The 26,531-nt window shown below is 39.5% G+C and overlaps 1 protein-coding gene across 12 annotated transcripts in view; it reads right to left on the bottom strand.

Annotated features, from left to right (window-relative positions):
- Nucleotides 1-1,298: 1,298 nt before the first annotated feature.
- SLC8A1 (solute carrier family 8 member A1) overlaps nt 1,299-26,531 on the bottom strand; it is a 389,853-nt gene continuing 364,620 nt past the window's right edge. For all 12 annotated transcript variants that reach the window (XM_054474975.2, XM_054474978.2, XM_054474980.2 and 9 more), the window contains one exon: nt 1,299-4,773. In XM_054474975.2, the coding sequence (XP_054330950.1) occupies nt 4,397-4,773 (377 nt within the window). In that variant the 3' untranslated portion in view covers nt 1,299-4,396. The remainder of the gene's footprint in view (nt 4,774-26,531) is intronic.

Genomic DNA, 26,531 nt, shown 5'->3' with positions numbered 1-26,531 from the left:
GAGGATGGAGGGCATCATCATCTACCAGAGAAAATTTTCTAATTGCTTCCACAAAGTTATCAGATGTACATCAGTCTCACTTTATTTTGACAGTTTAGGATCAGGGGTCTTTTGCTGTGGAATCACCAATGAATCAAGACCCCTGTGGAAAATGCAATGTGAGTGGTAAGCTTTCATTAATAGTGAGGCCACAGGGGAAAGTCATGCATCAGAATCTTTGCAGGGTTTCTAAAACAATATTTTGTAACAATTTTATGTTTGAGAAGCAACAAAACTTAGTGCTATTAGGCTATGAACTACAAAAAGCAAAATTTAATAAAACCCTCACTGGTTGAAGGATGGAATCAGAAAATTTGAACCCATTAAAATTTGCTTATAAGAAATTGATAATTATCAGGTCACACAATTTTTCTGAAAGGTTGTTAGATGGTCAAGGAGCTCTGGTCATTGAATTAATCTTTTTGCTATATAAAGAAATATATATTGGCTGCTCATTTTGTGTTAAACCAAAGACTGGTACTCAAGAGACATATTGACAGTTTGATACAATAAAATATTTAAATAATGCCTTCATTCATACATGAAAGTATACCATATATGACCATATAAGAATATAATGAGGAATACTAAAGAAAATTTTAAAGATGATCAGATGAATAAAGTAGCATTTACTTGTACATGTGGACAGATTCTATTATAGTAAGAAGTCCACTAATATGTCAACTTCAAATAAGTACACAAACCTTAGAGGTCACATTTTTTCCCCACAGATGCTTATTCCATTTCTGACATCACTTCCTTCTATACTCTTTTGACTATATGATACATGAAGTCAATAACATATAGACAGAAATTATTAATGCAAGGCAGAAGTTCTACAAACCAAGAGGAATATAACATATGAAACTAAAAGAGCAATTTACTTAAGCATCCCCTTGGGAAGAAACTGTACTACCATCAATTTTGGGATTGGAATTTTTGGGGATCGACTGATTTGATAAAATACTCTGCATGCTAAAAAGTTGTCTGACATGTAACTGTTTATGGGCTCATGATCCTGGATGCAGGAAAGGATGTAGATAGAGTCATACTAAGCAATGTAAAAAAATCAGTGAAATGGAGGAATGTCCAACATATATCTCAGCACTGTAGGACAGACAAATATTCTGACACTGTGTTCTCTTGGGACATTAAAAAGAGAACATTGCATGACTGAAGGGTTGATGTTTGCAAGAGTTTGAATACTTGGTGTCTACTTTTTTTCTTTGGATGATGATACCAGTTGCACAATAATACCATTTTGGTTTTTATTTCTTCAAAACATGAAAACAAAAAATGAAGTAGATGACAATGAGAAAAGAGAAAACATTTCATACAGAATATGCTGTATCACTAGTGATTAAATCAGAAACAATTAGAAACTTTATTTGTCTGTGTCAGTTAATATGTACCATTTATAAGGAAGAGCACAATTAGTGCATTTCCTGCCCCCCCCAAGCTGTGCACAATACACACAAAATAAAATAATTTTACACAACTATAGTAACAATCCTGAACAACCAGAATCATAGTTTCCTAGAACATGAAAATTTAAAAAGCAAACAAACCAAAAAGCTTTCAAATTGAAATTGACCAATGCGAGAATTTCTTAAAGTTCTCTGTGAAAATTTGCTACAGGATTATTGACATTCCCAATACAGCTAAACAATGAGTGCAAGAATTTTTCTAATGTTTAAACAACTTATATTCCTTGAATATATTTACTTGGTGCTTCTAGGCTAGCTTTCCATTTAGCAATTCTCAAAAAAAAAAAAAAAAAAAGGATGGGAAGGATGGGTTAGAATGACAAAGAATTGTAAAGTGCGGGCCATAGAAAAGTTCTATTGCCAACAAAGATAAAAGATGGGATACATTGGGCTTTCTCAGTGATCTGGATCACCAACATGATTGCCCTTCTTGGTTTAAAATGGAGAGATATATTTATCTGCAAGTTGGTCAAAGATAAAGAGGGTGGTTTTCCAAACATATGCTTTATGCTTAGTTAAAGAAAATCTTGGGTATAAATACAATTTGGACAATTGCTTTGATACAGTTTCAGTGTGTTTATGTTAAAAGAGTTTCATAATTGTTTTTTCTTGCAAAATAAAAATCTTTCCATATGGCTTTCTTCACTTTTACTCATGAAAATAGTAATCACATAAACACCCTTCTGAGGGCAGGGATTCTAGATTGTTTTGTTCATGGCTTAGTCCCCAGAAAGTATCATACTACCTGGCACATTAAGTGGGTAACCAGCATTTAATTACTTATTCAGTCACCAAATGTTTATTAAATGATGAAGGATCATGGTTACTGAGTGACGGAAGAAAAAATAAGTCTCAACAGCTTTAATTTATTCAGTAAGTATTTTTGAATCAATACAGAGGGCTAGGGATGTCTCCAGCCTGGGATTCCTTATAGACACAGAAGTCTCCGAGAGGTGACCAAAGTCATTCTATTTTTTTTTCTCATTAGTGGACTCACTACTTTGGAATGTTGGGTTTATCCATGTTCTTTGGTATTTTAACATAGAAACAGCTATTCTTTTTAAAGGGTTAAAAACATCCCAGTCCAATCCTCCTGGGAGGTACTAGTCTTATTTAATTGCCTTCTCTTTCAGCATAAGTAGAGGAGACACACTTTTAAAGGCCCATTGGTCACCCTGGCTTCTTTCTTACTCAGGAACTACTGATACAGTCAAAGGGGACTAGACTGGACAGTGAAAGAAACAGGGCTCAAAATAGCCTTTTACGTAAAAAAATAAAATGAACAAACCAGCACTATCTACCATCTGTGCTAGACAGTGCAGATGTGAAATAAATACTTTGCAGGGAGGTGTGTTGTGGAAAGGGTGGCTCTGAAAGCCTAGGCACATCCAACATATCAACGTCTCTATAAGGCCTTTCTCCTTGGCCTTCCTGAATTAATGGGTGATTTTTAGAGGCCTCTGATGTGTTCCACATGGCTAATTTTCCATGAAGATCTTTGTAGTTTGCCTGCTATCCTCTCAATAACTTTAACTTTTCCCCACATGACAGTTATTGCTTCTTAGAAATGAATGTGCAGAACCATGAACAATAAGCCATTTTCTCCTTTTATCCCTAGTAATTAATCAAACTCAATAACAACACAAAAGTAACAACTCAGGTGAAAAGAAAACTCACTTATGTCTTCAATGTCCAATCAACATTGCCAAATGGGAGAACAGTATGTACTATACTCTACTATATACAGATACTCTTTGTTTTGTTTTATTTGTTTTTCACCATGCACTGTGTAACAGGTATCACAACAACATTTCCGAACAGGCACATGAAGAAGGAGCAAATGTTCAGTCATGACTGGAACAGGATTGTGCAAGCCATGGATGCCTTTGAAAATAAAACTGACAGACAATCCCAAGCAACGGCAACATGGGACTGAGACACATGTTAATGCAAATGGAAAACGATGATGTGCTTTTTGAATGGGGTTATTCTTACTGTTTGCATAGGGGATGGCAGGTGGACAGGAGGAACAGGGTTGGGATGGGGCACCTGGGGGCTTAGCTGGGCTGAATGCTGGAAGAAGGACCTTGCTAATCACAGTCCAGAGCTAAAGAGATAAGAAAGAAAGGATTTTGCATGTTCCTGGGAATCTAGGCACGTTTTCCTTGTACCTGTTAAATGAGACTGCCAGGTATCACATGTTTAAATAACAGACTATATCTAGAACCATTGGATTTCCTGGCTCCATTCCACTCTTATGCTTCTTCTTGGAGGCAGCTTCACCTCTGCTCACATTCCGGAGATAAGCATGAACTTTGGTAATACGATGAAGACATGCTTCTTTCTTCTTCCATGCCCAGATTTTTTCTTAATCCAAAATAAGTTTTAAAGTGATTGGGGGAGGTGAGGGGGAATATTAATGATTTAAATTTTTACCAAAACCCATTTACATTTGGATGGTTTCACTTTCCACAAAGAAAAGCAACAACCCTGACCCTCCCAACAAAACAAAACAAAATAACAAAAATAAAGTCAAACATTAACTGCCTCCCCAGCCCCACTGAAAACAAAATCAAAAACAAGAAAACAAATCAAAGCCTTAAGGATTTATGAACCTGGAGAGAGTGCAGCCCTTCTAGACTGAGCTGCAAAGATGGCCCTGCCTCCATGCCTTGTTGAACATGACGATGCCCCTGGGAATGGGAGGTGATGGTTTTTTACTTCGGCCCTAGTACGGAGTATGCTCTTGAAGCTGGATTCCATCAGCAGGTAAGTGAACATGACAAATGTCAGTTTCCTCTGTCCGTTATACATAATTTTTATGTATATATATGTATATATATATAAATTTACTATATCTGATAGTTCCTTTAGAAGCCTTTTATGTGGCAGTAGGCCTCCAGGGAGGAGAAGAAAATGTACAAGAGCCATAGGAGCACAAAGAGGCAGGATGTGAGGAGCTTGGCAGTCCGGGGCCCACCCAGCTCACCTCCGATTTCTGGCCTCCGCCGATACAGCAGCACCCCCACATTGATGAAAGCAAAAATGGTGAAGAGAGTGACAGAGAAAGCTAGTGTGCCAGGGGACACTTTGAACTGTTCCCCGTTGGCTGCGTGGTAGATGGCAGCAATGGACCAGGCCACACCGATTCCCAGGAAGACGTTCACCGCGTTGCTGCCCGTGACGTTACCTATGGAGGCGTCTGCATACTGGTCCTGGGTGGCTGCCACTTTGCTGGCAAATGTGTCTGCAGAGGAAGAAGAGAAAGTCAATGACACTCAATCTTTTAGAGATGTCTTTGGAGTCCTGCACGCTTCAGCTGTGTGCTCTAGGACCCAACCCTTAATATAAACCCAGTGACCAAGAGATGGCTTTGATGTTCCTTTGAGTCAGATTCATGGGGTGGAAAGAACAGGATCTAGATATTGGGCGTTAAGCGTTCAGTGCTGGCTGTGTTACGGACTGAGCAAGTGATCTTGGTCAAGTTCTGTATCCACAGATACTGCAGTTCTTTGTAATATTGAGCTTGCAGGGCAGCATTTTTTTCAGAAAGTAGTCACAGCTCACCTACATCAGAATCAAGTGGGGTCCTTTCAAAGAGTGAGTATTGCAAGGTGCCATGCAGCTGTGCTGGTCATAATGACAGCGGCCCGGGAATCCATTTTAACAGTATCCTAAAAGATTCTAGGTCACTAAAAGCTGCTGGAGGGTATTACTAAAAGATGCTGTATCAGCAGCTCTAGTTTATAGATGGGAAAGTTAAGATGTCGGGAGAGATTTTTCAAGATTCAAGAGCAAGCCAATAGTGGAATTGAAAACAATTGAACTATAATAGTGTAGCTGACATTTGCTTAGAGCCCTAAGAATAAAAAAGCAGATTCAGCTATATTACTGCATTGATTGTGATGGTAATTTTATGAGGTGAGGGAACGAGGCTTAGAGATGACAAGTAGTGGATGCAATATCACAACTAGGAAAAAAACATGTTAGGGCTACAGCTCCTGCCTCATGTCTTCAAGGCAAATGCTTACTCATGGCACTTTCCTACCTTTCACTGTGCTGTGGGCACCAATGACCATGTTCAAAGCCCTTTATTTACTCATAATCCTGAGTGTATCTTTTTGTGATGATAGGAAAATCTTGGTTCACTCAGAAGGTTGAAAAACGGTGACTTAAACTTCTTGATGGGTAGAACACAGGGGTTTGGAGCACATTTGAGCTGGGGGACTTCAAATCCTGCCTTTGCAGCTGACTGTGACTCCGGATTACTTAACTTCTCTGGGCCTCAATTTCCGAATCTGTTAAATGGGGATAGTACTGCTCACTTCAGAGTGCTGTTGGTAAGCTGAAATATTACATGTAAATAAAATGCTTTTGATGCTTTTTGGCACAAAGTAGGAGAGGCTGTTTTTGTTGTTTTGGAAACATAATATAAACCAAGCAGGCTAGATCAATTTAAAAGTTGAGGTAGGATCTGAAATAGCTTCCTGTATTGAGCATGTGAACAGAACTTGCAAGATACTAAATTTCTTGTCCATATTATGCTTACTTACATCAGAGTCCTGGCTGGGCACGGTAGCTCATGCCTATAATCCCAGTACTTTGGGAGGCCGAGATGGGCGGATCACTTGAGGTTAGGAGTTCGAGACCAGTTTGGCCAACATGGTGAAACCCTGTCTATATACTAAACATACCAAAAAAAAAAAAAAAAGCCAGGCATGGTGGTACACACCTGTAATCCCAGCTACTTGGGAGGCTGAAGCATGAGAATTGCTTGAACCCGGGAGGTGGAGGTTGCAGTGACCCGTTATCATGCCACTACACTCCAGCCTGGGCAACAGAGTGAGACTCCATCTCAAAAAAAAAAAAATAAAATAAAATCAAGTGAAGTCCTTTCAGCTACCTTGCACAGTAGGTTTATAGCAGATATTAATAACTGTCAAATTGAACTTATTGCCAAAGCCAGTAACAGCAAGCATTAAATGACTGCAAGGTGTTGTGTTATCTGCTCTGGTCCTCCTGAGGTCCTGGGCATGCTCTGAGCATGTATGTAGTTGTACGATACCTGGACTAGTCTCTCCCCTCTGTTGTTATGCTATTGCCACCATCCTTCCTCAGTAAACTTCCAGTGGGGAAGATATGTACAGCATATAAATTTAGATCAGCCCATGGATTCTCCTGCTTTATAATGGATAAGAAGGTTTTTTAGGCTACTCAAAGGCTACTGCATCTGCAGTATCACATTCTTTCTGAAAGGGAGTTGGTCAATTCTGAAGGCCTAGCATCAATTCTGCCCTCTGCCTGTGATGAAAAGCGGATCTGATTATTGTTTCATAATTAAAGAAGTAGGCAAACCCTGCTTATTCCATGCTAGGCACTATGCTACACAGGCAACGTGTATATTCTCATTCAACCCTCTCACAAGCATTATGGGCTAGATGTCATTACTAGATGTCATTACTCCCCTTTCATGATATGAGAAACTGTGACATTGTGATATTATGTCTCTTGGATAGGGTCTTAGCAAAATGTGAATTTTTAAACCAAAGTCTGATTTCAGAGCCCAGTCTCAGTCCACACCACATTGCCCCTTCCAGGAAGCCTGAAGTCTGTCTTTCCTCTTAGTTCGTTTCAGGTGGCCCCTGTTCCTTTCACTCAGAAACTTTGAAGCGCGTTCTTACCAAATGCTCTTTCCTGTATCAGGAGAACAAAGATTGAAGGAGGTATGGGCAGTGTGTGAATCCAGACTCCTGGATTTGTGCTGCTTTGTGCATTCATGATCACACATTCATGCACCCCAATCAACTATCACAGAGACTGGTGAGTAAAAGCAAAGCGAGACAAATCTTAATGGTTTCTTGTACTTCATTATTAAAAGTTAATAGAAACGGCAGCAGCAGCCTCAAAAAGAAAAAAAAGGAAGTTGCTTTTTTTTTTTAAGGTCAGGCAGTGGAACATGGAAAGTAAAGGAACAAGAGTCTGAGGCAGGAGAAAGCAGCTTCCAGCTCAGCTACAGCTGAGAAACATCTGAGATGTTATTCTAAGCTGAAATGGCTGGTAGCACTGGCTGGTGGTGAACAGATGGCCACGTTAGGTGGGGCAGTTGCGGGGGTGGTAATTCCCTCTGTATGCTACAGGGACAGGTGACCTGGTGCTACTCCATAGCACACACCTGCTTACCTCCCCTGGCACCTGGTACATTGCACACTGGACTTCCTGGGTACCCCATATGTACTCAGAAACTCTGGGCTTTCTGGATGGCATCTTTGCTGCTGCACCAGAATGAAAGGAAATTTAAAATCAAAGACTCCTGGGTCTGGGGACTCAAAGCACCCAAACCAGTCCTTTAGGCTGACATGGAGGGCACACCTGGGTATGCAGTGATTTCCTCTCCCTCAAGCCATTTATCAGTAGCCTGTTAATGTGAATGTTGCATGAAGATTCTTACTTGTAATAATAATAGGTTCCTATTTTCAAATGTCTTTCTTTGAATTTCCTAAAAGTTAATAGTCAAAGTGACTAGCTTGTCACATAAGTAAAACATGTTTTTGGCTACTTTGTGTCTCACAGGTTTTATTTACTTGGGTTAGACAATCAGGCCTTTTGTCTGTTTTTATTTTCAATTCAAAAGCAATGTAAAAAAAAAATGTAGGAACACATGCAAATCCAAACCACTAACCTTAGCTACAACAGAGAGAACTCTGTTTTCCAAATGAAGTGCGATGGATTCTCCCCAAATTACCTTTTATTGCCGCTTTGCTGCTCAACACATAGGGCAATACATCACATACCATATGTTAGGTGCTGCCAAGCCCTACTTTGAACACTAAGCCTGTAACCTGCCTATGGTTAAACCAGCCAAATGCCATATCCTAAAATAAAATCCAAGAAATAACTACTGCCTTGGGCTTGAAGGGGATATAATAATATTCAGAGGTTGGCCCATTAGATAAAAACTTATATATGGATCAGATTTCCAATGCGATTGACACAAAATATGTTGATAATAACATACGTATTTTTTCCTTCATATGTGTCCCTGGCTAGGTTTTTAATAGTTTTTGCTATTAACTCCCACCTTGAATTCTAATTAATTTTAGATCAGTCATACAGTTTTAGACTTTTAGTCCTGTCTCCTTGATATATATGACTATAAATCAATAAGAAGGAAGACTGTCGAGGAGACAGCATGGCTGGAATTAAACTACACATCATAAAGTCAGGACGTAATTGTTCTTTGCAGACCTGCCTCAAGTTCATGGTATATAACCTTGCCCAAGTCATCTGGTCAACATGCAAAAATAGGCCAATACTCTCCCTTTCCTTCTGCAATTATTCTTTACCTAAATTTCTCAAACTTTATTGCTACTTATAGGCTAAGCCTTAAACATCTCTTCTGTAAAAAAGGTCATTCTCACAGTCTTGCAGGATGGACGCAGGGATAATGTATTATCTGGAGCAAGGGTTTCGCCCCAGATGGTTCATCTTATTCTTGGCTCTTAGTGTTCTTTGGGGACCAGCTGTTCAGCTCTCCAATGCTTCATGCCCAGGAACTGACACTGGCAGTGGTTTTAATTGGAGTCCATCCTGGTTATGAAGGTCTGCTTGCTTCTCCCAGCAACCAGACCTTGACGTATTCATTCACTGACAAAGAGGCAGCCAAGGTGTACAGATCTTCATGGTGTAGTAGTGGAAGAAGCCTCATCAAAGAGACTCTCGGCAAGTCACTTTACTTTTTTAGATTGCAGTTTTCTCATTTAATTAGAGTATCTCTAAGACTCTTTCTAACTTTACTGTTTGGGTGGTGCACAGAATACACTAAAATACTAAATTTATATGCAATGTATGATTTTGCTGGGTTTTTTGATAGGAGTTTGTACATAACCACTCTTCACAATAATTAACTGATGATTAAACTATCTTATCATTGTGAAGAATAAATGACTTAAATATTTGAAAATCTTAGGAAGATCTCAAAACCTGAAGATACTACCTTTGATCAAACTGCGACAATATTTATGTAATTAAACTACATGGCACAGTCATTTACCTTTTAAAATTAGGTAAGAAATGTTGGCAAAATTATCAACTTCAAATCACTCTGACTGGCCATTCATTGATACGAGTGAAGCCAAGGTGGCAGACAGATGACAATGTTTCAAAGGCTGTGTCTACTGTTAATAAAGTCAGAAGTGCCTGGAGAGCTTTGCTTAAAAAATGTAGGTTTGGGGCTTCACCCCCAAGCCTGTCCACCCTGCCTTATTTTGTTGTTGTTGTTGTTCTGTTTTATTTTGTTTTAGGCTTTTGGCAGCCTGAAGCCGTGGTTTTTAGTTTCTGTCTCTAGTGATAAGCAGACAAGAGGGATGTCGAAGGGGCTTTACTGGCCCAGCCAGAAACAGAAACTAAGAAGCCATGACTGTATTCTCTCTCTTGGACATCCCTGCTAGATCCACTTAATCAGACTCTCTGAGGACAGGATACAGAAATATAGCTTTTAATAGGTGGCTTAGGTTGTTCTTATTTATACCAAGGCTTGAGAACCACAGTTGTAAGATATGGGAAGGGGAGATACCACTCCAAGTGCCCACAGTTTTGGGGGCCTTCCTGCGAGTAATAGATGTTTGAGTTTCAGGGAAGCAGCTAATCAGGAAGAAGAAAGAAGCTGGTTTTTCTTAGAAACATGGATGCCCTTGGCTATAGTGGTTATTTTGCTGATAAAATGTGGGTAGGCGTCATGGAGATGCTGGGGGCTGCTTAATTGTAGCGTCTTCCACTCACAATATGGTTATTCTCCTATTTTTTTTAAACCCTATTCCAGCTACCCTAAAAGGCCAAATGAGGAGGAATTACCTAAATTGATTGAATTCTGCTGCTCTGTTTGCCAGGTTGGAAACTTACCTACTTCATAGGGTTTTGAAGGAAATGAGTTAACATGAATAGAATAGGGCCTGGCACTTAATGGGTGTTCAGTATTATTAGCTATTTTTATAATACAACAGAGCCAGATCCCCACAGAATCCATACATGGTAGGGAATTCCGACTATTGCCAATGATTCTGTACTTTTAAGGAGTTATAACACCCTTTAAAAATTATTAACTTGACAATCCTTTGCATTTAAAAGTGTGATAGAGCTTAAAATTCTTAATTATTTTACTTTGAAAATTTCATACAACCAAAGTCATTAAAAGACATTAGAGCTCTTTTGGTTTAAAGCCCAAATCTTACTAATGGCTGTAAGGTAGATGTCTTTGCTTAAACAGTGTTTATATTCCTCTCTTTTTTCTTTCTTGCCTTCTATACCCTCAACTGTCTTGCTCTTTTAGAATTAAGAGAGAGATATTGTTTACTTATGTACTTGTTCTTCTGCTGTCACTAAAGACCTTAAACAAGCATTTGTCTTTGGTTGTGATATTTATTTACCCAAGTAAATAGAAAACCTCTCTCTCTCTCACTCACACACACACACTTCACTGGTTCATGTGAAAAGAATCATCATTTGGCTTCCAAATGAAGTTCAAGAGGTAAGGGAATTGCTGATGTTTGATTGATTAATAACCAGGTAGACAAGGAGTTGAAAAAAGGAAACACACTGAAAATTTCTGCCCATAAAAGTTGTCCCTGAAGAGGGTAAAGAAGAAATGGAGACAGTGACATGACCTACTTTTAGAAGAGAAGGAAGTAGAGATAAGTAAAAAGTTCAAGAGGACCTATATTGGCAGGATCAGGGCACCTGCTTCTAGTCACTTTTGTCCCCAGCTACCAATGAGAGTCAGCAGGACAACTTTTGAAAACACGAACTTGCTAGCCCCACCTTGAGTTTCTGCTTAATCGGCCTGAGATGTGGCTGGAGCATTGGTATTTATCAAAGTTTCCCCAAGCAGATTGAGCTCCACTAACTGACCACTCACAGCCCTGGTTTCTTTGTCCCTGTAAGGAGGACAATGATGCCTCCCTTGGATTAACTGAGGTAATGATGTATGGAATGAGTGACACATAGATTTGTTTTTAAAGTAACCATTTTTGTTATTGAACAAATTAGCTATTTTTCATTTTTGCATGTTAACTTGAATGTTTGCACTTTATGGAAGTGCCCTGGGCTTAGTTTTCCTACTTTGTATCTGATATCCTGCTATATTTTATGTTCAAAGAAAGAAATTTATTCTAATTAAAGGAGAGAAAAAATGGAGGTTTATTTTTCAGGGAACACAAAACAGAGAAGTGAAAGGATACAAACCAGCAGCGCAGCACTATTTGATCTGCTTTCCAAACTGTAATTTGAGTCATGTTCTCAAAAGGAAATGATAAGACTCCACTACACACACCTAGAATAGGATTATTTTTCAGTGTGATGTTCACAGGTGTCCAAGAGAGGATCCAAGGGGTGCTGACAAGGTCTAGATAACTGATACATTTGACAACGGACAGAGAGTCCAAGGAAAATATCAAGAAGCTTCATCATGTTCAACTCCGACTGTGACTACACAATAGTAAAGCAGCTGATCATTTGAAAGAAAATAAATACAATTATTCCATATAGAAACATCGGGCTGACTCCTTTAGCAAACATGGATCAGAAACAGATTAAGAAGGAGCTATTTTCATGAAAGACTCCTTATTCTTTAATACCATTAATGGAGATAATTCTCTGATAAAGAAAATTACACTCTGCCACTCACATACACACACTTCACTGGTTCATGTAAAAAGAATCCTCATTTGGCTTCCAAATGATGAATAATTTTTTTCGATTCCTTAAATTCTTGGCTTCTCCTGGCATTACATTTAGGCTGTCTTCATAGTACTTTAAAATGGGCTGGAATGAACCTGCTTTTAAAATAGCATCAAGTTTTTGATATTTTCAGTTTTGAGCCATGATTCTATTACTTTCATAATAACCCTTATTTTAATAATGCAAAGTCTATGAGGGCAAAAAAAAAATCCTAAGATTTACTTAAGCAACATTTGGCTAATTTTGAAAAGGAAAAAAGCAAGGGCAATTTTGAAGCTAAAAACAAATAGCTGAATTAATTGTCATTTTTCCAAGCCAGATGGTTTGTTATTATATAGATATAACTGAAACTAACTTCCTGCTTAAACACAATCTGGGGCTGCCCTGCACAGATCGGTGTCCTCTGACTCGCTTCTCTTCCCTTCCCAATAATCTCTCTCTTTCGGTTAATCCTCTTTGCATTTGAAGCCTAGTTCTTTCTTCTATGCTTTGTTCTATTTCTGGAACATCCATCTCTTATCCAAATCTCCTCAAATTCTCTTCTCTCCTATTTTAGAGATAGTAAAGACATAGGTTCTCCTGTCTTGCTAGAGCTAGCTCAGAAGGATCAGATAGAGAAACTGTACTCTAACTTGAAGAGAAATATAAAGAAAACAGAAACCTTCCTTCTCACCTGCAGGTAGCCTTAATGGGTTATCAGGAAACTTCGTTGTCAGCTGGATTATACTGGTGTGATTCTAAGTGTATGGATCTAGACAATACACCGAAGATGCCCAAAATGTGCCTTTCCCCAATGGATATCTACCTAGTTACTTATTCCAGAGATACTTTTCTGAAGGGGCTGCTTTGTGCATTATCAGTTCACAAAAATATGAACACTATTAAAAGTAGACCACTGCATGTAACCTCAATCCAGCACAAGAGGCAGCAGGTGACACTTGAGGACAGGTGAGACTTGAATGGGTTCTGAAAATTTCCGATAATTCACCTATTTTGCCTTTCACCTTGCTGCGATTTGGTGTAAAATTTCCTCCATTAACTCATTCCTACAGATTAGTCATAGGATACAAAAAAGCATATGTGCCTATCAAAAGCCTGAAAAGTCTACAAACTATTTGGCCCAGCGATTCTCTGCTTCTGAGGCTCTAGAAGCAATTTTACAAACACACAAATTTATATCGGGGATTGGAGCAGAGTTTCTATGTTAGAGAAAAATTAGAAACAATTGTCTATCATTTTAGAAAAAATAAATTGCAACTTCATATAACATGATATTGTGCAACTGTTAAAGTACACTAACAAAAACATTCATGACACACTGCTATGTGAGAAAGTAGGTTATGTAACTATGCCTACTATCAGTCCATAAAAAGTATGCGTAAATATTTGCTATATATCTGTATACACATTTTTTGTGCAATTTATTTAAATGTCCCAGGATTTCACAATTTTAAAGGTGTAAATGGCTGAATGTAAATGGTGGTGAGATGGCAGGATTTCTTTTTGTTGCTTGCTTATTAACATTTTCTATTTACAAAGAGCATGTATTGTTTACTGCTTGTGCTACTAAAAACAAATATAGGTTAAAAATAGACGTTTAAATACAGAGTCTCTCTGGGAAGAAGTGAATGACTGAATTTCAGCTTTTTCCTGGTCCTTTTGGTTAATTCAGCATTCATAATTATGTTAGACAAATCCTTGGATGAAAAGCATCCTACATACTACACACAGAGCAGGTGCATCTCGAAGGGTGTAGCGGGGAGGAGGAAGGAGTGGAATAGAAGAAGAGGAGATAACCTTGACATCAGGATCTGGCCCAGGATCCAGTGTCAGGATCCAGTAGTGGGGAGGAGGAAGGAATTGAATAGAAGAGGAGATAGCCTTGACATCAGGATCTGGCCTGGGATCCAGTGTCAGGAGGGTGCCTAGGACAGTCCACGATATGGAACAAGAATCCTAGAAAGCAACTTCACCCACTATGAAAGTTTGCCCACCACCAGCTGTGAAGGGAAGATGTGTTTGTGTTTTTCATTTTCCCCCAACTACTCGTGTTAAGCGTTGAAGAACTGCAGAGCAGCACCAAAATCTTCTCTCCTAATTTTATATTTTGTGCTACAAATACTTCTATTTTATTTACTAACGGTATGTTTTAGTGACTTCAACCCACAAAATTGCTTTGCATATTCACTTAACCTGACAAATACTTTTTTACAAGCTTGTTAAGAGATTCATGTCATGTCCTTGAGATGTTTGGGAAGGGGTTGCAATGCCCATCTTTCATCATTTGTACTTGGGCTCTTACTAGATACGTAACGTATAATGAAAAAAAAGAAAAGAAAAAAGGCATAGAGCTCTACCTAAGCTGCTAAGAATATGCCATGAGCCTGATCTCTCAAAATGTTCTCCTTTGTCTCTCTCTCAGGGACGTAGGACAGCTTCTTGTGGATACTTAACAAATAGCTTTTGTTAAATATCTCTTATTTTTATAGATTCTTGTAATTTTCAGAGCACGTCCATGAATGTTATACTATCTGCTGTGCCTGACATTTCTGAGGAGGAAGATGGGTGGGAACAGTTACCCTTAGTTTCATTTTGTCAGGAGAGGAAACGGAAGCTCCTTAGGGGTCAGATGAATGTGAGGGCACAAGGTGGGATTAGAACCCACATCCTGTAATTTCTGGTGTTCAGGTCCTCATGCTGCCAGTCCAATTCCAGGATCCTTCATCAATTTGCCAGATAACAACTCCATGCTCTGAACATGATAACACATCTACGCTGACTAACTCTCAGGGCTGCTGTGGGTATCAAAGAGATGAATTATAAAAACATACTTTTAAAATGATGAAGCTATACAAATGTAGTTACTATGAAAGCATTTTTGTGTGTGTGTGTTAAATGCAAGGGGTCTGCCTTCCTGAAACCATCATTAACCATTGGGATCTTACTGTGATCATTTGTTGGATATTCCAAAGTCATAACTAATCCAAAATATTTAGAATGGAGGGTCTGTGGGAGAAGAATCCAGGGCAGTGGGGTACCATCTGCTGAGAACAGAGGTGGTAGGGGGGCTCATATGAGAGTACCAGGTGCTGGATTGAGAAGGAAAAATAATTCAAAGCCATTATTTGAAGTGGAAAGAAAATAACTTTTCAGTTTCTGAGACTAGACCTGCTTGAGTAAATCTGGGGGTGGGGGTGGGGGGGGGGACACGGATTAGAGGTTTGAAGTGTGATTTGTTAGAGATTCGTAGTGTACACAGTCAAAGTTTCCTATTAAAATACCCCCTCCCTCACATAAACACCCTCCATTCTATGGCTCCATGATCTCGTTTAATTTTCTTCTCAACAATGTTCATCTTCTGTGCTACCTTAAAGTTTATCATCTGTTTATAAGTACCAGTCTTACTCCATGGGAGTAGACATATCATCTGTCTTGTTTATCCCCCACCTCCGCCATGCCCAACACTGGCCGGTACACAGTGGGGGCTCCTTAAGTATCTCAGAATGAATGAAAAGAAATGCAGAATGGCTTGAAAGCCTATGCTTTGCCACTGGGTCATATTGCTTCGTTTGTTTTAATTTTTTAAATGGTATTTATCTCTTTTTTAATGACTTTATGAATGGTGTAGAGGAAAACCCACTTGAAAATTTGATGATCAAGAATGCCACATTGCTTCAGAGACTCAGTTTGGGCTTCCTAGTTAGCTATTGGCATTGTCAAAATACAGTGTTTCCTTGTGAATATTTCTTGTCACTAGTATTCCACTGTAGACTCAGTTCAGTTATAGAAGCTATAGATGAGAGAGCTTAATCTTTACTCTCAGGATAAGAATACTTGACGTAGCAGAAAGTTATTGTCAGGTTCTTCTATGTGGTTTGCCCCATTTCTCCCCAAAGCACAGACTAAAGGGCAGGAAGCACATCCAACCACTTCCAGTGCAGCCTCATACCAAGTGCTGGTTCCCCTTGAGCGACCAGAACTGCAGTCCTCTAATGTGACAAGTGGGTTAGTTTTGGGGTTCTGATTTGCCATATTTCAACCATCTGAAGGCTCATCATACACAGAATCCTTCACAGAAGGACATTTTCATGATCAGTTGGCATCGCTGTGGTTACCTGTTGTTTTGCAACTATAACTCAGGAATCACAGGCTATGATTAATCCTCTGGTGGGCCCCTTTGTGGACCCCAATGGGGATCATTTTAGTCTGGAGCTACAGCAAGCCTTTCTTGTTATCTTGACCCAGGATTTTTTTACAATGATGACCTAATAATAGCTTATAATTTATGGAGGACTATGCCAAAAAGTCCCCTGGGCTCCAGAGAGGCAGGATGGGGTGGGGAGCAAGCCAGGGAGATAAAACAAATACAACACATAATTTCTTGATTGTAACTAATACAACCAAAATAAACTGTTTTCCCCTTGAGTACAAAATACAGGATTTATAGATGCTGAGCTGAACAAGGTTATAAAATACGGGCACTAACGGAGGTAGTGTTTTTAGATCATGTGCTAGAAAAGATGGGTGAACAATGCAAAGCATCTGATGGATTGAAATCCTTTTCTGGAATGAATCAGAGTATAAACAAGTAATACAGAGCTTATGTTTCATTCCTGAGAAAAGGCAGGATGTGAGGTCTGTGTGCCGAGGAGCAGTGATGGGATTCCAGCTGGCGCTGTGCATAAATGCCAAGCAGCATGATTTCATATCTATAATATGCACTACCCCAAACAGATATTAAAATTTTTTATGGCCACATGTAAGCTTTGCCTTTTAAATTGAGTTAGCATTTTATTTGTTCTCTTTTCTAAAAACACCAATGGGCTTAAATTCATTTGTTTCTCATGCAGGGACCAGACATGGCAATGAAGTTTTGCTTTCTTATAGCCCCTATTTTCTTCTCTTGCATTTAGCAACAATGTGTCATTCTTTGTGCCTTGGTCTCTGTACTCTCTTCCTAATGGTTGTGATGGATTTGAATTGATTTAGGAGCCAGCAGTCAGCACCTACAGTATGACGTGCTGTGGCCATGAATGAGAGTAAGAAGCTCCATTTGTGAGAGTTGCCTCCTTAGCACTGTGTTGTGATCAGCTAACTGAACTGGTATGGACATTTGGCATTTATGTATCATGAAACATCAGGTACTGCCGTAAGAGTCACAGTGCTAATTCTAAGCGCCACTGTGTGATCCCCACCCCCCAGCAATTTACAATGTATGAACCAAGATTACTCTTGGGGGCAGGGTAGTGGAATTGTTTTAAAAGGGTGGACAAATCCATATACACACAAAACAATGAAGAACAAAAAATATCTCATGTAATTTACAAATATATATAGAGAGATTCTGTGATGAATAAAATAAAATAATTTCAAAATCTTACAGAATCCATGGTAAATTCTGACACTATCATGTAGAGAATCCATGACATTTTTATATTAGAATTGGTCCCTGTGAAAAATAGAGAAAAGACAAACCTATTGGGTCAGAAAGTACATCAGTGGTTGCCTGGGGCAGAGGGTGGAGATGAGGATTACCTGTAAATGGCCGTGAGGCATCTTACTGGGGTGATGAAATGTTCTAAAACTGGATTAGGGTAATGGTAGCAAGACTCAGTGAATTTACTAAAAATCATGAAATTGTATGTACTACAAATGGATGCATTTTATGGTATGTAAGTGACACCACCATAAAGCTGTTAAAAGATGCGGACTGAGACAGCATTAAAATGAAAACAACCCACCAGAAAACAGTGGTCATTGAGATGTTTCACCTTTTTTTTTTTTTTTTAAGACAGTGTCTCACTCTGTCACTGAGGCCGAGTGTGATGGCATGATCATGGCTCACTGCAGCCTTGGCCTCCTGGGCTCAAGTGATCCTCCCATCTCAGCCTCCTGAGTAGCTGGGACAACAGGTGCATACCACCATGCCCAGCTAATTTAAAACTTTTTTTTTGTAGAGACAGAGTCTCTCTATGTTGCCCAGGCTCGTCTCAAACTCCTGGACTCAAGTAATCCTCCTGCCTTGGCCTCCTGAAGTGCGGGGATTACAGACGTTAGCCAGCACGCCTGGCCACCTTCATTTCAAATGTGAAAAGGGAGAAATAAGTCATCAACTCAACATTATTTACAAATCATTCCTTAGAGACTGACACTCCTGTGAATGCTTTTGCTACACTCGATGCTTATTCCCTTTGCAATACACCCTGAGCCTGAAAAGAAAGGGAAATTTACACTCATTCACATAACACATGCACAGCACCAACCCTCCAAATACAAAACACACGAACGCACACCTGTACAGCATGATGTTTCTACCAAGTGCCCTTGCTCTGGCCAACCTAGAGTATGTAAGAAGGCCTAGATAGAATAGAATAAAATATTTTTAGCTCTCTTTTCTTACACTGTGACTTTTATGGGACTGAGCAAAGTTGGCTGGTATGGGGTTGGGGCACTAATCCAAAGGCTCTGCAGGACTTCAGATTGGGCAAGACACATGCTGAGCATCCCTGCTCCCTGGACCACCTCCTGGTAGATGACATCATTGTTATCATCCTGATTCCCCTCCAGCTTTGTACTCAATGCCAGGTGCCCATGCAGTACTGCTCTTTGAGAGAAATAAGGAGTATAACTACCAACAAAAAACCCTTAAAAGTATTTAATAAAAAACTCTTCCTTTGAGGAGAGAGAATAAAAGATGCAAAGGGCTTTGAAATGGATCTTTCCCAGGCTTTTACAGATGCTTTGGGTCGGCTGCATGCAGCCTATTCCCCACTGTTTTTTAGTATACGATAACAGGCAGTTATGGTGCCATTTATAGAGAAAATCTTGTAAATTCTGGCTTCTAGCCTTCTTTTGTTTCATTCTCTCCTCAAAAATGTTTGCCTTTGCAGGCTTCCTTTAACTCTAATGACATCATCTATTCATGGGAAAGTGTGCTGGAAAGTACAAAGCATTTAAACTCCAGACTGCTGCTTGCTGGAGTGAGGTTAAGATAAGGTCCTGTGGAAAGCCATTTGAGTGATTAGGGCTGTCCTGTGCTGCCCCTCTGGCAGTGTTCCTGGTTGGCCTTGCCTCTTGGCCTGACTACAGATCTGAGGGTCCATTCAACAGTACTGAACTTTTTTGGTAGTAAAGAAACTTGTTGCTTATTAGAGTATGTGAAAACAAAATATACTTGCCCTTTAGGAGCCTCTTGGGGAAACTGACACCATAGCCACTGGGAAATACTGGCTTAGGGTAAAGTAACTCTGTTTTCATTTCCATTTAAGCTAATGTGAAATGTAGCTGTCCAATTAAATACGTATGCACACTGTTACAATGGCACCTCTTGATACTGGCTGTCTGATTTGAAATGTCAATGTTGAGAGGAGAAAGCTCATGGTCAGTGAAATTGCAGGAAACAGAAGCACATTTGGACATGTCTACCTCACTAGAATTCCTAACATAGGGAAAAATGAAGATAGGCTGAAAATTTACTTAGTTTTTCAGTTTTCAATTGCTGCAATGCAGCTAAGGTAAATACCCTAGGAGGCCTAACTTGTTTATCAGTGCATTGAAATAGAAAGTAAAGGAAATCCAACATTTTTGAGGGTCTACTATATGCGAGGCTCTGTGTTGGGTACTTTATAAATTCACTCTCATGTAATCCTCACTACAACTCTGTGAGATGGATTTTCATGTTCCTATTATTCTGGCTTAGAGGAGTTAAGCAATTTGTCTCTGGGGATGTCATACATCTAATAAGTAGAGGAGGGAGGGTTGGGTTTGAACACAGGTCTACCTGCCTCTCTAAAGCTCATGTTCTTTTATAACCCCTCAGCACGTAGTCATTGTGCTAAGACTTTGCATAACTTCTCTGAGACAGAGGCTGTTAACTGTCAATCCATCTGTGAGTTTGCACTGAGAACAACACATCTATTTGAAGTAGGATGGGATGAAAAGAAATGATGGAATTAATCTGATTCCCTGCTGTCCTTCAAGGGAGCTCAGAATTCAGAATGACTGGGTACAGTTTCCCAAGGGGAACATGTTTGTGATGAGTGGGCATTTTTGTGTTCGCTCCTGACCACCTCTCTGCTGTTAAGTGAAGAGTAGACTGAGTGTGTTTACTGGTGAGACCTTGGAATATTAACCTCTATGGTTCCCGCTCCTACTTCTGCTCAGAGATCTAGAACACTGGAACGTAATTTCCAAAGCTGCCAGTAAGCCTGGGCAGAACATGACTGCTAGGAGGGTGTCCTCAACGTGCCCTTCCTGGGCCCCACTGACCGGCACCTGGGTGGCTGTGTATCACAGCTGTGTTTGGTCTAGCTTGGGAAGACCAAATCTCTCTTTGTGTTCAGATTTATTAGTGGCACATGGCTGTGCTGATGAGGATTATCTTGGTATTCTATTATTATTATTTTTTTTTACCAGCTGGGTCAGAACTGAACATCTTTCAGTTGTCTTAGTGATTAAATTTTTACATACAGGAAATGCTAATAGTTTACAGGTATAGAACTGGATCTTGATTCATTTCTGAATTTTTTTGAAAGCATGGACTCCATTAGGTGTTTTTCATGCCAAATAGAATAATAGTTCCTGACCTTAAAGAGTTTAAATGTAATCCTACTGTTGCATGCCTTAAAAGTAAAAAATAATAAATTGAGGTAAAGAGAGAAATTTAAAAATTTCTTAAAACATTTGTAAGGCATATGGAAAAGAGCATACGCAATACTTTAAAAATAAGTCCAAGATGGCACGATAGAGTAGCTAAGTACCAGATTATAAAAACGAGAGATAACATGGATTCCACAGTTTACCATCCATACAAACTTTGGCTAAATATGGCCAAGTCATTTATTCTCTATGAGTTTTAGTTTCTTCAGGTAACATGAGGATACTTGTATTCACTCTCCTATAAGCTATTAAGTGATTTTAGACAGGGCCACCATCTAAAATAGGCATGTTGTACCCTATACATCTCCAGGAGGGTCACTCAGATTATGGGGCCTCTTGGATTATGCAGCATACAACCTGCACAACCGTACAAGTTACTTTGAGGGTCCACTAAGAAGTAAAGCAACAGGACACAGTAAATTGTAAAGCAGTTGCTGTTTAAGTATTCTATAGAATATCTTAGTTTTGAGAGTTATTAGAAGCCAGAAAATTAAAAACTGAAAAAGAGTTAGCTGTCAATAGCTGTTTTTCTCAATTACTAAAAATAATATAGTGTTTTGTAGCACAGTGCTGAACAAACAGAAAAAAATATCATTTTCAGGGGAAGGATCTAAGCGTCAAAAAAAATAAAGGTTGAAAGTAGGCAAAATCAGTTCACATCACTTAATGACATAACCTAAGTAAGATAATAAATAAAGTATACACAGTGCTTATGCCTAGCATATAGTGGAGCTTTGTGGCAAATTTTAAAAATGTTCCTTCTCTGCTCAAAACTTTTCCCATTTATTCTCATTTTCTGGTGTTTTCTATTCCTTTTGACATTTTTTTTTAGAGTTGATCTCAGTGTAAATAATGATAATAGTTTCCTGTATTTTATACCAATTTTCAGTTGATACATTCTCTGAGATCCATGCTGTTACTTAATCTTCTTGAAAACTTTGTTTGAATTGCCATGTATCATTAGGCTGATTTTACAGGCAAGAAAATTGAGGCTCAGAGAGTTAAAAAATTGGTTAAAGCCATGCAGTAAGTAAGGGTTAGAAGTCCAGGTTCCTGAATTCAGCTCTAAAGCTCTTGTCCCTCTACCCTATTGGTGCACAGTCATTAACACCATGCTAAGAGAACATGGTGAACAACCAGGATAACCAGTTTTATATATCAAGTTCTTCCTATGGAATTCAGAAGTCTAAAAGTGTTGTAATTTAAAAATGACATAAATTTTCCCCAACATAAGGTTTTATTTTATTAAAAAGGTTCTATATACAAAATTAGGGGTGGTGGTGGAAACCAAAACTGTCTATTTCCTTCTCCTTCAGCCTTAAAATCCTTAGAGGGAAATAATTCATATTTGACAGAATCCAAGGGATAAAATAATATTCTAAACATAGGAAGGACACAGAAAATCATACAATGCCAGAGACTAAAGGACAGCCTAGCATACCCAATTTTTAAGCTTTTCTGGCCCGGGAGCAACCAGCTGGTAACGGGAACTAGTGGGAGAAATCAGCAAGCATCAGGCACAACCCCCACCAAGACATGCAGAGAAAGATGAAGGCAAGACTTAATGGGGCAAAAATCCCCGCCCCCCCCCCCCCCCCCCACTCATCAGTATCTCAGAGTTCTCCCTGCAGTTAAAGGAGGATGCTTACTTCTATTTATTTGAATCCAATAGGAACAAGAGATGAAAGGAAAGTCCATATTTTGAATCTGGGATATAAGCTGGAATGTCCTGGCCCAATATACCCAAGGCTTATCCAAGTAAATAACTGTAAGCTAAAAGAATGTCCAATGACTAGGTGGCCCTTAGTCCAAAAAAAGGCTGGGTTCCAAATGCTCCTTCTTAATTTTTTCCCCTTTATTTTGAACTTGTTTTTCCATAGAAATAATGTGATACATAACATAGTTATACACTTGTGTTAGGCAAAATTGCACTAACTTGTGTTAGTGCAAAATTCAGCACTCCAGAGTATACCTAAAGTTTTTTTTTGTGTTTTTTGTTTTTGTTTTTTTTTTGAGATGGAGTCTTGCTCTGTTGCCCAGGCTGGAGTGCAGTGGTGCAATCTCAGCTCACTGCAACCTCCGCCTCCTGGGTTCAAGCCATTCTCCTGTCTCAGCCTCCCGAGTAGCTGGGATTACAGGTGCCCACCACCACGCCCGGCTAATTTTTGTATTTTTAGTAGAGACAAGGTTTCACCATGTTGGCCAGGTTGGTCTTGAACTCCTGCCTGCCTCAGCCTCCCAAAGTGCTGGGATTACAGGCGTGAGGTACCGCACCTGGTCTACCTAAAGTTTTAAAAGTACTGGCCTGAGGTCTGGGTCTTGCGAGAAGGGATCCTAGGAGAGAAAAGAATGAAGAAAAGACCAAAAAAAGAACCTTGCTCCTCCTCACAGTTCCCACCATAGCCAAAATTATGAAAGAGGAAAAATGTTTGTTCTGAGGTCCTCAGTGCTCTTAACTTTTGTCCCTTCTTACTACAATAACCTTCTCAGATATGTCCTATTCAAGAATAAGCAACACTAAAAAATCATCTACTTACCTCCCTCAATAATTTCAATTCTTAACTGTCGCTAGAAGATATTAGAAAGAAAGCAATCTGATTGAACCAACTTGTACTAATGTGTAAATGACTGATTTGTACATGTATTTACATATACAACCCAAAGACAAACACACAGATACACAATTGCATTACTTCTGTGTCAGCTAGGCACCATCCTAGGCACTAGAGAAAAGAACAAGAGGTTCCTCTTCTAATGAAGCTTACATTTTAGTGGACAGAGTTAGAAAATAACATTCAAAAATAAGTAAACTAAAAAAATCCGGAATGTAATAAATATAGAAAATAGAGTGAAATAATACAAAAGAACTGGTTGACTACTTCACAGTTGGTGATTATAAAAGGGCTCTTTAAAGATATCATTTAAGATGAGATGTAATTGAAGACAAACAGCCAGTCTTGTGTAAATGAAGGGGATATGAGACAGCTAGTGCAATCCAAAGAAAGGAATGAGCTTGGTGTGTGGATAGAAAAAAAGGCCCATGGGCCCAAAGAACAGCAGGCAAGGAAGAGAACAGACTGGAAAGATAGGCAGGGGCCAAATCATGTTGGTCTTGGTAAGACAGAGTGATGCTTTTCAGAATTTATCCTAAGTTAAATAAGAAGCCATTGGAAGACTATAAGCTGTAGTCTGGCCTGATTTACCGCTTGAAATGATCTCTAGCAGAAGCAGGGAGACAGATAGGAGGCTACTGCAGAGATATGGGTGAGAGAGGACAGCTGTGTAGACTAGGATGGTGGTGGTGGAGAGATAGCTAGATGGGCTCAATCAAGACACACTTTAAAGGAAAGGTCAGCCAGGTGCGGTGGCTCACTCCTATAATTCCAGCACTTTGGGAGGCTGAGGCAGGGGTTGGGGGCGGCAGGGGAGGGGTGGGGGGGATCACCTAAGGTCAAGAGCTTGAGACCAGCCTGACCAATATGGTGAAACCCTCTCTCTACTAAAAATACAAAAATTAGCTAGGCACGGTGGCATGTGCCTGTAGTCCCAGCTACTCGGGAGGCTGAGGCAGGAGGCTTGCTTGAACCCGAGAGGCGGAGGTTGCAGTGAGCCAAGATCGTGCCACTGCACTCCAGCCTGGGTGACAGAGCCAGTCTCCATCTTAAACATAAATAAAATTAAAAAATAAAGATCTGCAGGACCTTTGACCATGGGGAGGAGAAAAAGGAATCAAGGATACCTGGATGGATGATGACTTGTTCTCCTGAGAAAGGCAAGACGTGGAAAGAGTAGGTTTGGTTAAAGGATAAGGCCATTGGGCAGTAGAAATCAACAGTTCTGTTTTAGATACAGTAATTCTGAGCTGCAAATTACATGTCTAGCATCAATATAGGGAAGACAGCTAGTATATGAATCTAGCACTTAGAGGAAAATTGAGGCTGGGGATATACATTCAGCAGTCATTGGCAGATAGATGTCATTTACACCATGGAGACTGATGTCCAGGAAGTGAGCATGGACCAAGATGAGAAGAAGGATGAAGACCGGTCTTGGGCTTACTCCAACATTTAAAGGTGGGAAGAGGCTACTTGGGAAGCCTCTTTCTCCAGAGAGAGAAGTCTGAAAAATGGTGATTCGGGAAGAGGAGGCCCTTTCTCTATTCACAGGCACGGGTCTTCAAGCTCTTGCCGAAACACCTAACATTGAGGGTAAGTGAAGACCTCTATGAATCCTTCTCTGCCAGTAGAGTATGAGCATTTGCTACCAGCTGGTACAAGGAAGAAGCTTTGTCTCACTTGAAAATGTATAAGCTTTTCCCCATACACTTTGAATAGTAAGGTAAAAACACTTTTGATGAGATATATAGATATTACTTCCTGCCTTGAGGCAGGAGGACTAACGGGAAAGTTTTCAATGTCCGTCTGGCCTTTAGAATCTAAGAATCCAAAAGTCTAACCTAGAAAGAAGCAGCAGAATATCAGACACTAGGAAGGGGCCCTTCTGTTTCAGGAAAAGTGCCAAAACATGGGCCTAGAGAAAACGCTGGGCCCCAGGACTGCTGCTGACTAAATAGTAGGCTATAAGTGAAGGGAATTATTTTTCTTTATTCTTCTGCCTGTAGCAACTGGGCTTTGTCATCTAGAAACAATAGCATCATTTTTCTTAGGAGTCAGGATGTATAATAAAACATTGCTCTGAATCAGCAGGGTCGAAAAATAAAGTCAGAAATATGATGTTCATCCAACAGCCTCTTCAATTTTCACAGTTTTTGGAAAAAGTGTCTTTATATAGATAAGATTATCTAAGATTACCTCTGAATATATTGTTTGGGGAGCTTGCTGCACAGTTAATATTGCAGCAAATTATGGAATTCTCTCAATAACACAGCAAAGAGATCTGTGTCCCGATGGAAAGCATTTATGGCAGTGTAGGGAAACTGTTTCAACAACAAATGATTCTGTTGTATTTTCCTTCCCCAAACAGATTTTCTTACCTCTTGATGTCTCCACCTGGGTTCTGAGTTAGTTTTAAGTGGCAGAACAAGTGACTCCTCTAAACATGAAGGTTTGCTGTAATCCATAACTCATGTTATAGGGAAAAATAAATTTTAATTATAAGGCTGCCACAAGTTTCAAGAGTTTCTTAAAACAAGAGACACACAGAGGCCTTTTGGAAGACTGACATTTAGAAAAAGCCAGCTTGAGGGTATATTGGATAAGAGGTATTGGGGCATAAAAACACTTTCAGGAACAAGGATTTCAGATAGGAAAAGCATTTTTTAAATCCTTTTGAAAACAAGGGATGTATTTGGTCGGATAAACTGCTGATTTTGGACAATTGCTATAACAGACCTAATTTTTGCCTTTATGATCATTATTTGCACATATTCTCCTCAGGAACTAAACCCATGACCAACAGTGTGTGCTAACTTGGACACAATGTGATTCAGTGACTTAAACCGTAGGAAAAGTGGACTCCAACATATTTTCCTATAATTACCTCAGATAGAAGCAACAGACAACCACAACGTTTATTCCTTTGGTTTTATATGTAGTCTCTAATCAAAACACCTTAAGAATATCTTAAGTTTTTCCTTTTGCTTGGTAAATTTCTGGT

Source organism: Pongo pygmaeus, chromosome 12 (genome assembly GCF_028885625.2).
Source record: "Pongo pygmaeus isolate AG05252 chromosome 12, NHGRI_mPonPyg2-v2.0_pri, whole genome shotgun sequence".
Taxonomy (NCBI): Eukaryota; Metazoa; Chordata; class Mammalia; order Primates; family Hominidae; genus Pongo; species Pongo pygmaeus.
Note: the sequence above shows the minus strand (reverse complement) of the source record. Positions and strands in the feature narration are given on the sequence as shown.